The sequence below is a fragment of the Branchiostoma belcheri genome, unplaced genomic scaffold (assembly GCF_001625305.1).
Source record: "Branchiostoma belcheri isolate BF01 breed outbred unplaced genomic scaffold, Haploidv18h27 scaffold120, whole genome shotgun sequence".
Lineage (NCBI taxonomy): Eukaryota > Metazoa > Chordata > Leptocardii > Amphioxiformes > Branchiostomatidae > Branchiostoma > Branchiostoma belcheri.
In genome coordinates this window covers 995,560-1,007,335 of record NW_017802603.1, presented here as the reverse complement: position 1 = coordinate 1,007,335, position 11,776 = coordinate 995,560, and the positions used below count along the sequence as shown (strand labels likewise).

At 39.2% G+C, this 11,776-nt stretch overlaps 1 protein-coding gene and 1 long non-coding RNA gene across 2 annotated transcripts in view; both read right to left on the bottom strand.

The window, feature by feature from the left end:
• The window catches only part of LOC109462929, a 19,030-nt gene extending 9,999 nt beyond the window's left edge, over nt 1-9,031 (bottom strand). The window contains exons 1-14 of the mRNA XM_019759559.1: nt 8,959-9,031; nt 8,636-8,712; nt 8,054-8,198; nt 7,370-7,450; nt 5,411-5,538; nt 4,798-4,957; nt 4,483-4,557; nt 4,160-4,236; nt 3,583-3,727; nt 2,900-2,980; nt 2,012-2,139; nt 1,393-1,552; nt 1,151-1,182; nt 661-1,026 (exon numbers count right to left, since the gene is read on the bottom strand). Coding sequence (XP_019615118.1) covers nt 661-1,026; nt 1,151-1,182; nt 1,393-1,552; nt 2,012-2,139; nt 2,900-2,980; nt 3,583-3,727; nt 4,160-4,236; nt 4,483-4,557; nt 4,798-4,957; nt 5,411-5,538; nt 7,370-7,450; nt 8,054-8,198; nt 8,636-8,683 — 1,626 coding nt within the window. The 5' untranslated portion in view covers nt 8,684-8,712; nt 8,959-9,031. The remainder of the gene's footprint in view (nt 1-660; nt 1,027-1,150; nt 1,183-1,392; nt 1,553-2,011; nt 2,140-2,899; nt 2,981-3,582; nt 3,728-4,159; nt 4,237-4,482; nt 4,558-4,797; nt 4,958-5,410; nt 5,539-7,369; nt 7,451-8,053; nt 8,199-8,635; nt 8,713-8,958) is intronic.
• A 655-nt stretch (nt 9,032-9,686) lies between these two features.
• Nucleotides 9,687-11,776, bottom strand: part of LOC109462932 — a 15,813-nt gene continuing 13,723 nt past the window's right edge. Inside the window, exon 5 of the long non-coding RNA XR_002139791.1 lies at nt 9,687-9,756. This is a non-coding gene — a long non-coding RNA (uncharacterized LOC109462932). The remainder of the gene's footprint in view (nt 9,757-11,776) is intronic.

Below are 11,776 nucleotides of genomic sequence, written 5' to 3'. Positions count from 1 at the left end.
CTTCACCAGGACTGACACCGCCATTAACTTCTAAGGGCCCTTCCCAACTGGACGGCCTCTCAGGATCTCTCAGCTGCAGTCTGGCGGAAACACTGTCAGTGACAATATATTACGTGAAAATTTCCTTCGAGATCATTACACCCAATACATTTACAATTTATCATTTGGTGTCTGAACATAGCCATAATCGCGTTGAAAAAAAGGGGAGTCAAAACATAGGGCTGTCGTAACATAGGGCTGTCGTAACATAGGGCTGTCGTAACATAGGGCTGTTGTAACATAGGGCTGTCGTAACATAGGGCCGACCCCGGCACGGAGGGGGATGCTCGCTTTGCCAGTTTATTGTAAATGACCGCAGGTGACCCCCCAATGCAACGCGCGTTCGATTCGAATTAGCCAGATTAAACACGATCGAACACAGTTCGGGTTCTTGGAAAGATGGGAACTTTGCAGCCCAGATTTAGCTACTGTGAGTAGTTTATTTTGCAATGCGACACAGCTCAATAATGCGATAAACTATCAGGTAACTCGTGTTAAATGGAATTTTGCGTTCCTTTGACTATCTGGCAGTAACTGACAGAAAAATGAAAGATAGTCCAGGATCATGGACACTTATTACGTACATCCCGCTCCTTAGTATCTGATAAAAAGGGTACCTACATTTCTGATTCCATCTGAATCATGGCTGAGGACGCTGTCTGCCCAACCTTGTACGTCGCTGCCAACATACCGGCCATTACGGGCCCGGATACTGGCAAGGGTGTCCAGCACGTTCCTTAGTCGTAGTTCGTCTCTGCCGTACAGGATGACTTGTTGAAGGTACTGCTGTCCCAGTTGTAGGTCACTGACGCTTCGTGTCAAGCCGTCTATCTTTCCGTCCAGCTTACGGATCTGATCCTGTATTTCGTTCAGCTGTGCTGTCGTTTGTGCAGACTCGTAGCGGTCCAACGCGAACCCGATTAAGCCGACAACGCCTGTGAAAACGCCAAACGCTGTCGCAGCCCCCGTAGCTGTTATATCGAACCGCTAGAAACAAAACAAATAAGCACCACGTCAAGAAAAGAGTTAATCAGAAAGACTTGTGAGAAAGAGATCAACACATGGCCCAAAAATCAAGAAAAGTGCACCATTTCAGTATTTGGTTTGTCACCTTTTCTCTTTCAATCAACTCATGAGCTGATCCTGAAATACAACAGACAGGGAGCTGCCATGATTACATCATGTAAATGAAGTAAGTCGTTGTTTGCTATCAGGGGTAGATGTTCCACAGAATTGCATTTTAAGCAATTGTTCAGCTTGAGTGTCTATTTTCAGTTAAAAAGACTGTAGATCCAAATTGAGAAAATAAGTTAAATAAATGTGGGATAAAAAAAAATCCCGAACTAATGGTACCTGTTATGTCTCTTTTAGATGAATCAACTTCACATGTCCAGAGGCGGTTGGAGTCAGGTTTAATCTGAGAACCAGGAAGACAGACAACAGGATAGCAGATGCGATCTGATTCTCCACAGATGCAGTTGTCGTGGTCAGATGAGCCCAACTGTTCTCCTGGCTGTAAGAAAACATATTGAAATTTTACTCTTTTAGCGAACAATATATAAACTTACTTTTTCTGGAGAGCACTGATGGTGTTGATGTAGCGATTTAATGTAGCAAATATAATACTACATGTAGCAAATATAATGCAGATGCAGCACGCAGGTCAACACTTGTATATATCAATCCTACTCTTTACTGCTTGCCTTTTTCACTTGATGTTTTTAATTACATGGCGAACTCGGAACCAAAAGGTCCTGGCATGCAACCAATCTTGTGCCCTTGAGAAAGGTACTTTACACTACTTTCGTCACTTAACTCAAGTAAAAATGAGTACTGTCTTGTCCTGTATTCGTCCTCTTGTCCTTGTCCTGTACTCGTCCTCTGGTTTGTGGCGGCATAGAATAAGTTGATATAACTTGATTGTGCTGTCACCATGTCTAGTCATAAAATGTTGGAATTAAAAAAAAAATACCTGGTGGCCTTCACAACCTCCGTTTCTGACAAGTCCGTCGTCAGCTACCCTGCCGAGGTCGACATCATTTTTGTCTGCAACAGCACGAGTCTCTGCATTATCCGCTGTCTTAGGCTCAGGAGCATCTTCTGTGGCATATAGAATTCATCGTATCATAACCGTATCATGTTAGGGCATTCCGATTGTAATCTAGCAGCATCGTTACCGTCAACAACCTGCAGACAAAAATCCAGGACTGAATACAAACAAATATGTGCATAAACTGCCAAGGAATACTTGGCAAAACTACTGGCCTACATCATCGCTATCACCGTACCTTTATGGACACAGAAACCCTGGTACAAATTGAATTACTTTATTGGTAACAGTGGATTGCCCCCGTTAAACAATTGTTGGAAGGCAACGCTATGACTTTAGCCCTGCCATACCTGCCATACTAGGGATTCTCATTAGTTTGCTTTCAAGGAATGCCTAGCTGCAATGCATTCTGGGCAATTATAATGATATAAGACGTTACCAAACAATTACTAATGGCTCTCTTGCAGAAACAAAAACGTATGGTAAAATCTCTTACTACAATCGATAGGTGAAATTTGGCCAAGAGGATTTGAATTTGCAACATATTTATTGGTCAATGTTTTATCCGTTGAATGCATCAATGGAAGCCACTTTGTTTTCATGCGTACATTTCTCACCGAGAGGAGCAGGGCTGCACAATTTTTTTTTTCTGCCAGATAAAAGAGATACTAGGAAAAAAAGGGAGAGGCAATGAATTTTACAGAACTTCGGGGCGTTTTCGTAAATGATTTTAAACTCCCTTCAAGTGAGATTTAATGTTTGAAGCTGTCTGCTAGATGTGGATAATCATAAGTAAACCATGAAACTTACCTTGCAGTATCTGAAGAAGGCTCTTCTCCAGCATGCTCATGTCTACGTCGTTTTTATTGTTCTCAGCTACAGTGTCATCAGCTAATACGGTGTGGAGACAATGAGTACAAAATCTAGCTGGTTGACATATAATTTTGCATTACATTTAGTTACATGTACGGCTAGGCTACATGTAATATAGGATATACTTAAGAAAAGTCGTTAGTAATTGTTATTTAAAACTCATAAAGAGCTTTACTAAGAATGCTAGTAGTAGTGTCCGCTGATACCCAAATAAAGTTTCTCAATCCTTTAATTACTGAATATAATCCTATGTCCGAAACAATTAATATGAAAATAGCACGGGGTAAGAGTTTTGGTTTACAAAGGTAAATAGGTCTCAGATTGTCTCAGATTATAATTGAATTTCTGATTTATTTTCTTAGACTGGTGCGGTTTATCCAAGACGGGTTTGTACATACAACTCCTTTAACCAATTGTACTATACTCGTGTGATGAATGACTGGAGGATTGTCTATAGGAAGTGTCGTTACTATACCTTCTGGAAAACTTACTATTATGTAATGATATGTAATATGCTCCATAACTTGGCACGTGTCTTGTATTGTCTCTCACAAGACCAGGCTAGGAGTATGAGTTGGATTTGCTGAGAAGAAACTTAATCCAATACTACGCAACATTACCTGAAAAACCGCCTGGACAGTCCCAGAGACCTTTGGAGTCACGGGCGATCTCAGAACCAGAAAGGCAGTCAACATGATAGCAGAAACGATATGGTCCTTGGCAGTTACAGTTGTCATGATCAGATGTACCCCACTCGTCTCCCTCCTGTAAGGAACAATGGATATTTGAATGGATATTTCTGCATTAAAAAAACAATTTTTGAAACAACCAACCGTTGGCAAAAGCTGCTTTCGGATGATTGCAAGGTAATAGCAACACAATATACTGCCTGAACAAGATAAAAAAAACTATTGCTAAGATTGAAAACAGCAGGATGGCAGCTAATTGGCAACTCAACCTTTTCGACATAATGTACACTTATGCAGCAAATCGTAGAAATTTGTAGTACATGTAGTTTGTGCCTAAAGTAAAGACTTTTAAAGATTATAAACTTCATAATAAAGTGATTTTTTGCCCGAATGCTGCTTGCCACTAAAAAAAAACAAACACAGAATGATGAAATATTCGGCAGACTGAACATTAGGCAGATCTTTTACAATATATCTAGCACATTGTCTGACACATGTATCACATTACCTGATGGTCTTCACAACCTTTCATCTTGAAAAGTTTTTCATCATCCATCTCGGGGACGGCAGCATTTTCCTTCTCTTCTGCAACAGTAAGTGTCTCTAGGTTATCTGTTACCCAATTGTCAAGATCATTCTCGTTCCACAGTATTGACTATTGTAAACGTTTTTTTTAATGCCACCATATTTAAAAAAATGAAACATAATTTCAAACTACATTAGAAATACATACGTTATTTCAGCTCTTTTTAATATAACTTTAAGCAGGAGGAATCCATTACTGAGGCTTTCATATGGGATCCGTAAAAGGACTTATATAATAATAACTACCTGCGAGTTTCTGGAAAAAAGAAAGAAGATCCTCCACCCTCTCAATGACTTGTTGCTTGTCCACGGCAGCAGCTGCTGTTTGCCGAAGGCAATTATTAATATATTGATATTTCAAGGGTTTTTAAACAAATTATTACCATTATGATGCATACTCTATTTATTGGTTCTTGTCCAATCGCTCAAACTATGTTACATGTATTTTAAGCAATTGTTCAGCTTGAGTGTCTATTTTCAGTTAAAAAGACTGTAGATCCGAATTGAGAAAATAAGTTAAATAAATGTGGGATACAAAAAAAAATTCGGAACTAATGGTACCTGTTATGTCTCTTTTAGATGAATCAACTTCACATGTCCAGAGGCGGTTGGAGTCAGGTTTAATCTGAGAACCAGGAAGACAGACAACAGGATAGCAGATGCGATCTGATTCTCCACAGATGCAGTTGTCGTGGTCAGATGAGCCCCACTGTTCTCCTGGCTGTAAGAAAACATATTGAAATTTTACTCTTTTAGCTAACAATATATAAACTTACTTTTTCTGGAGAGCACTGATGGTGTTGATGTAGCGATTTAATGTAGCAAATATAATACTACATGTAGCAACTATAATGCAGATGCAGCACGCAGGTCAACACTTGTATATATTAATCCTACTCTTTACTGCTTGCCATTTTCCCTTGATGTTTTTAATTATCTGGCGAACTCGGATCGCGGAACCAAGAGGTCCCAAGTTCGAGTCCTGGCATGCAACCAATCTTGTGCCCTTGAGAAAGGTACTTTACACTACGTTCCTCACTTAACTCAAGTAAAATGAGTACTGTCTTGTCCTGTATTCGTCCTCAGATTTGTGGCGGCATAGAATAAGTTGATATAACTTGATTGTGCTGTCACCATGTCTAGTCATAAAATGTTGGAATTAAAAAAAAAATACCTGGTGGCCTTCACAACCTCCGTTTCTGACAAGTCCGTCGTCAGCTACCCCGCCGAGGTCGAGATCATTTTTGTCTGCAACAGCACGAGTCTCTGCATTATCCACTGCCTTAGGCTCAGGAGCATCTTCTGTGGCATATAGCATCCATCGTATCATAACCGTATCATGTTAGGGTATTCCAATTGTAATCTAGCAGCATCGTTACCGTCAACAATCTGCAGACAAAAAGCCAGGACTGAATACAAACAAATATGTGCATAAACTGCCAAGGAATACCTGGCAAAACTACTGGCCTACATCATCACTATCACCGTACCTTTATGGACACAGAAACCCTGGTACAAATTGAATTACTTTATTGGTAACAGTGGATTGTCCCCGTTCAATAATTGTTGGAAGGCAACGCTATGACTTTAGCCCTGCCATACCTGCCATACTAGGGATTCTCATTAGTTTGCTTTCAAGGAATGCCTAGCTGCAATGCATTCTGGGCAATTATAATGATATAAGACGTTACCAAACAATTACTAATGGCTCTCTTGCAGAAACAAAAAAACGTATGGTAAAATCTCTTACTACAATCGATAGGTGAAATTTGGCCAAGAGGATTTGAATTTGCAACATTTTTTTTATCATTGGTTTATCTCAAACACAAACACACAAATCACAATACAGCTCCATCACTAGGCAGCCACAAGGCTGAATTGTGTGAATAAAAGCTTTAGACAGTGAAATAAAATCCTGATCTTCATTCCGTGTTTTAAAAACAGTCTTTAAATTATATTAAAATCATGCATTTATACAGACTATTCATGATTTAAAATGTGAACAAGGTACGGTAATGTACTTCTGTTGTACTGCTCTGTGCGCGCTGGCAATTGGTCAAGTTTTACATGTTGTCTAGTCATCCTCCCACTGACACTACCCCTGGTTTGTGGCAGCCAGTGTCGGTAGAGGGTAGAAGCTTGTATATTGTTCGCAAACCGTCTGCACAGGGCTATTCTGCGATCTTCTAGAGTCTGTAGCTGTAGCATCTCCAGTGCTGACTTGTAGTTCGTGAACTCTTTAGCAAGGATGATTTTGGTGGCTCTTCTTTGTATGTTTTCAATCTTCCTTCTTTGTGCTTTGGTCAAACCAGGGTGCCAGAGAGGCGCGGCATATTCCAACACAGGACGGACGAAACAAGTATATATGGTGAGAAGATCTTCAACGGGCGGGTTGAATTGGCGCAAACGACAGAGCAAGTATAGCCTCTGGTTCCCCTTCTTGGTTGTTTCCTTGACGTGAGCGTCCCACTTCAAGTCCGCTTGAAATGTCACCCCAAGACACTTAGCTACACTGACAACAGCTAGCTGGTGACCATCGATGTTTAATGTAGGTGGCGGGGGAGGATTACGGGAGAAGCAGACCTGCATAGTTTTACACTTACCCGGGTTTAGTCTCATGTTCTTGTCGTTGGTCCAGCCGGATAGACGATCGAGGTCGTTCTGAATTCTAGATGGTTCAGATACAAGCCGGGACTCCACTAAGTTCAGATCGTCGACGAAAGCCCACGACGGGGAACATATAATGTCCGGTAGTTTGTTTACGTGAATGATTAACACGATCGGACCGAGTTTGGTGTGGGACAAAACCCCTCTGTACGAGTACCGTGTCCTCTGGCTTCTTCCTTCATGGAAACTACAAATCCACATATTTATTGGTCAATGTTTTATCCGTTGAATGCATCAATGGAAGCCACTTTGTTTTCATGCGTACATTTCTCACCGAGAGGAGCAGGGCTGCACAGTTTTTTTTTCTTGCCAGATGAAAGAGATACTAGCAAAAAAGGGAGAGGCAATGAATTTTACAGAACTTTGGGGCGTTTTCGTAAATGATTTTAAACTCTCTTCAAGTGAGATTTAATGTTTGAAGCTGTCTGATAGATTTGGATAATCTTAAGTAAACCATGAAGCTTACCTTGCAGTATCTGAAGAAGGCTCTTCTCCAGCATGCTCATGTCTACGTCGTTCTTATTGTTCTCAGCTACAGTGTCATCAGCTAATACGGTGTGGAGACAATGAGTACAAAATCTAGCTGGTTGACATATAATTTTGCAATTCATTTAGTTACATGTACGGCTAGGCTACATGTATATAGGATATACTTGAGAAAAGTCGTTAAGAATTGTTATTTATAACTCATAAAGAGCATCGCTAAGAATGCTAATAGAAGAGCCCGCTGATACCCAAATAAAGTTTCTCAATCCTTTCATTACTGAATATAATCGTATGTCCGAATCAATTAATAGCATAATAGCACGGGGTAACAGTTTTGGTTTACAAAGGTCAATAGGTTTTTAAATTGTCTCAGATTATGATTGAATTTCTGATTTATTTTCTTAGACTGGTGCGGTTTATCGAAGACGGGTTTGTACATTCCACTCCTTCAACCAATTATACTCTACTCGTGTGATGAATGACTGGAGGATTGTCTATAGGAAGTGTCATTACTATACCTTCTGGAAAACTTACTATTATGTAATGATATGTGATATGCTCCATAACTTGGCACGTGTCTTGTATTGTCTCTCACAAGACCAGGCTAGGAGTATGATTTGGATTTGACTGAGAAGAAACATAATCCAATACTACGCAACATTACCTGAAAAACCGCCTGGACAGTCCCAGAGACCTTTGGAGTCACGGGCGATCTCAGAACCAGAAAGGCAGTCAACATGATAGCAGAAACGATATGGTCCTTGGCAGTTACAGTTGTCATGATCAGATGTACCCCACTCATCTCCCTCCTGTAAGGAACAATGGATATTTTAGGAATCCAATGCAGTCTCCATTTATAAACCAATTTTTGAAACAACCAACAGTTGGCAAAAGCTACTTTTGGATGATTGCAAGGTAATAGCAACACAATATACTGCCTGAACAAGATAAAAAAAAACTATTGCTAAGATTGAAAACAGCAGGATGGCAGCAAATTGGCAACTCAACCTTTTCGACATAATGTACACTTATGCAGCAAATTTTAGAATTTTTGTAGTACATGTAGTTTGTGCCTAAAGTAAAGACTTTTAAAGATTATAAACTTTATAATATAGTGTTTATTTACCCGAATGCTGCTTGCCATTAAAAAAGCAAACACAGAATGATAAAATATTCGGCAGACTCAACATTAGGCAGATCATTTACAATATATCTAGCACATTGTCTGACACAAGTATCACATTACCTGATGGTCTTCACAACCTTTCATCTTGAAAAGTCCTTCATCATCCATCTCGGGGACGGCAGTATTTTCCTTCTCTTCTGCAACAGTAAGTGTCTCTAGGTTATCTGTTACCCAATTGTCAAGATCATCTTCATTCCACAGTATTGACTATTGTAAACGTTTTTTTCAATGCCACCATATTAAAAAAAATGAAACATAATTTCAAACTACATTAGAAATACATACGTTATTTCAGCTCTTTTTAATATAACTTAAAACAGGAGGAATTCATTACTGAGGCTTTCATATGGGATCCGTAAAAGGACTATAAGAATAACTACTACCTGCGAGTTTCTGGAAAAAAGAAAGAAGATCCTCCACCCTCTCAACAACTTGTTGCTTGTCCACGGCAGCAGCTGCTGTTTGCCAAGAGCAATTATTAATATATTGATATTTCAAGGGTTTTTAAACAAATTATTACCATTACGATGCATACTCTATTTACTGGTTCTTGTCCAATTGCTCAATTTTTTTTTTAATTGACGCAATGCTGTTGATCCCTGGGTCATTTTGATGCTTGCATGGAATCCAACGGATAGCCATGTATACTAGGCTTTTGGTGAACAAGTTTTTTTGTCTCTTTTTTATGAATTAGTTATATCATTTGGTAAGAGTGTAAGTTCTCTAAACTCTAGTTTTAAACCTATTGGCTGTTGTTAAGAGCAAACTGTTCTTAAGGGACCACCTTTTGCAACAAACAGTTTTAAAATGTGATTCTTATATCATGGGGAATTTTGCTAATATCTCCGATCTAACGGCAATGCATGATGTCAACAGTTGCCAATAAGATAATTTACACTTGTTTTATTTTGAAATGTCATTGGCATTCATTGGCCTAGAATGAAAAAATGAAGCTACTTAAAGGAAAAATCCCATCCATTGTGCCTACCATGTTGGACCGATATAGACAACACTGAACGTTTTTAACACTTAACAACAGAAGGAAGACTGTTATTTCTCCGTTTTCTCTATTGATATTATAGAGGTGTAGAGTGTATGAAACTTGCCTGAGCAGGTAGCTGGAAGGAGTAGGACACATAGAAGCGAGATGGCTCCGAAAACCCTCATGATGGGTCTTCTCTCTGGAACATAACAATTGTTAATAACACTGCTTCTCAACGATTTATATGTGACTTTGTTTGACTTCCCAGTCTTTTTATTATCCATGGTAGGCTGAGAAATACATAATGCCCTGTAAAATGTTAGACCAGGGATCATCAGTTTTGGGTCATTAGTTTTTGGTTATTTTGAATCAACTACTGGTCCCAGTCTGGTTATGTGGTTTTCTGGTGCTGTTGAGCCCCTCCGACAGTTTTCCCGGCTGTTTTTTTTATGAATAAACAACGAGAAACTAGCAAAGGAATTCCTTTTTGGGGGGGGGGGAGAAGTACGGCAAAGAGTGCACTTGCCGACCATGGCGTCCTAAGTTTCTCTGTAGACTTAAGGCAGTTCAAAGATACCTCAGCACAGATCTCATTATATTATTACAATAAGGCAGTTGGGTATTATTGTAATGGCTCTGTGACAAGCTTCGTGCTTGTAAATATGTAGTAGTGATTATTGAGGCTAGTTCCCCGCACAAATGCATCGCCTTCAAGTTTGCATTAGAATGGCGCGCTAGTTTTACCTGGGAAGCTGACATGTGCCCCTCTGTGTTTCTATTATACAGTAATAGTATTACGGACGACCAGGAGTATTTAAAGGATATGAAAGAGAAATGAACAGGAGATAAGTGTTGCATTTCAAGGGAAATCAAATGTAATGTTTTTTTTTGGGGGGGGGGCGTAGTTGTTGTAATTTTCTTCCTTGCTTGATCTTTGCCCTTTGTACATGATTTAGGGGAAAGTAACATACACCGTGTGGTGGCAATTTGAGCTTTTTGGTACCTTAAATCAGAGATAGTCCACTATACTACCAGTAAATCAAGCTAAAAGTACCACATACAATCATCAAGGAGGCTCCCTATAAACCTCCTTGCAATCACCAAGCAGATGTAGAAACTTGAAAGACAAACTTGTATATTTAATATTTCTCGAGCTTCAACATGTTTTAGCAAGTCCTTGTTTTAAGCAAGGCTTTCTTGTTTCAGCAATATTTCATGTGTATCTTTTTTTAAAATCAGAACACCTGCCCTTCCCTGACCCCTCCTAGCAGTAAACAGGGAATGTATGAATTGCTGGGTACTTCTGCACAATGTCATGTAACACCCGCACACTGTCTTTGCTTTGAGATAAGTTGTAGCTACAAAACAAACATGTCGGTCAATGCATAATAAGCCCCAAACCTTTTAATGACACAAGGGCAAATTAAAGATAATTACTGGCCACGTAGGTGCTAATTACGGCTTGTCAACGTGATTGATGAGCAGAATCACTACAAATATGATTTATTGGGCAACATCTGATAGTCCAAACTTCAAACCATTTTAGAAAACTATAGCCATGACCTAAAATTGCAGGAATGGAAATGAAATGATTTGTAATGCCCTGTTGTACATATGGCTGAAGTAGAAGAAAGGTTAAAATAAAGAATTGACAAGCTAACGCGTAGCCCCTGTGGTAACATGCGGCCCATGTGCAAATGTCCTTTCTGTCGATAACGTTTTACCCACAAGACTTATATATTTTAGTTACGTAAAAACAACGCCTAAAGGTAAAATCTAATGATCTGCCTTTAAGAGATTTTAGAAAATAGACAAGTCGTAGCCGACATCATCACTTCATAAAATAATTGTGGCTTTGTTATCTTTCGGTGTATTTTTTTTCACTTATGTCAATAAGGATATTTAAGTCACATTCTTCGAATATGCAGCCATATGCTCATCCGATTCTTTCATTCAACAGTGCTCTTTAATCTTTTTGTTTAGTCACTTGTAGTCCTTTGAAGTCCTAGTGGTTGTATACAATTGTGGAATTAATGGGTAGGTTTTGATTTTGTGCATTACCAAGTTTTGTTCTATATCATGTCTTACTAGCAATGTACACAAAAGGCAACGGAAACAACAGATTGAATAGTATTTGGTGCCTTGTAAAACTATTTCGATAATCGTAACAAAATCAGGTGGACATATTGTACATACATATATATATATATATATATATA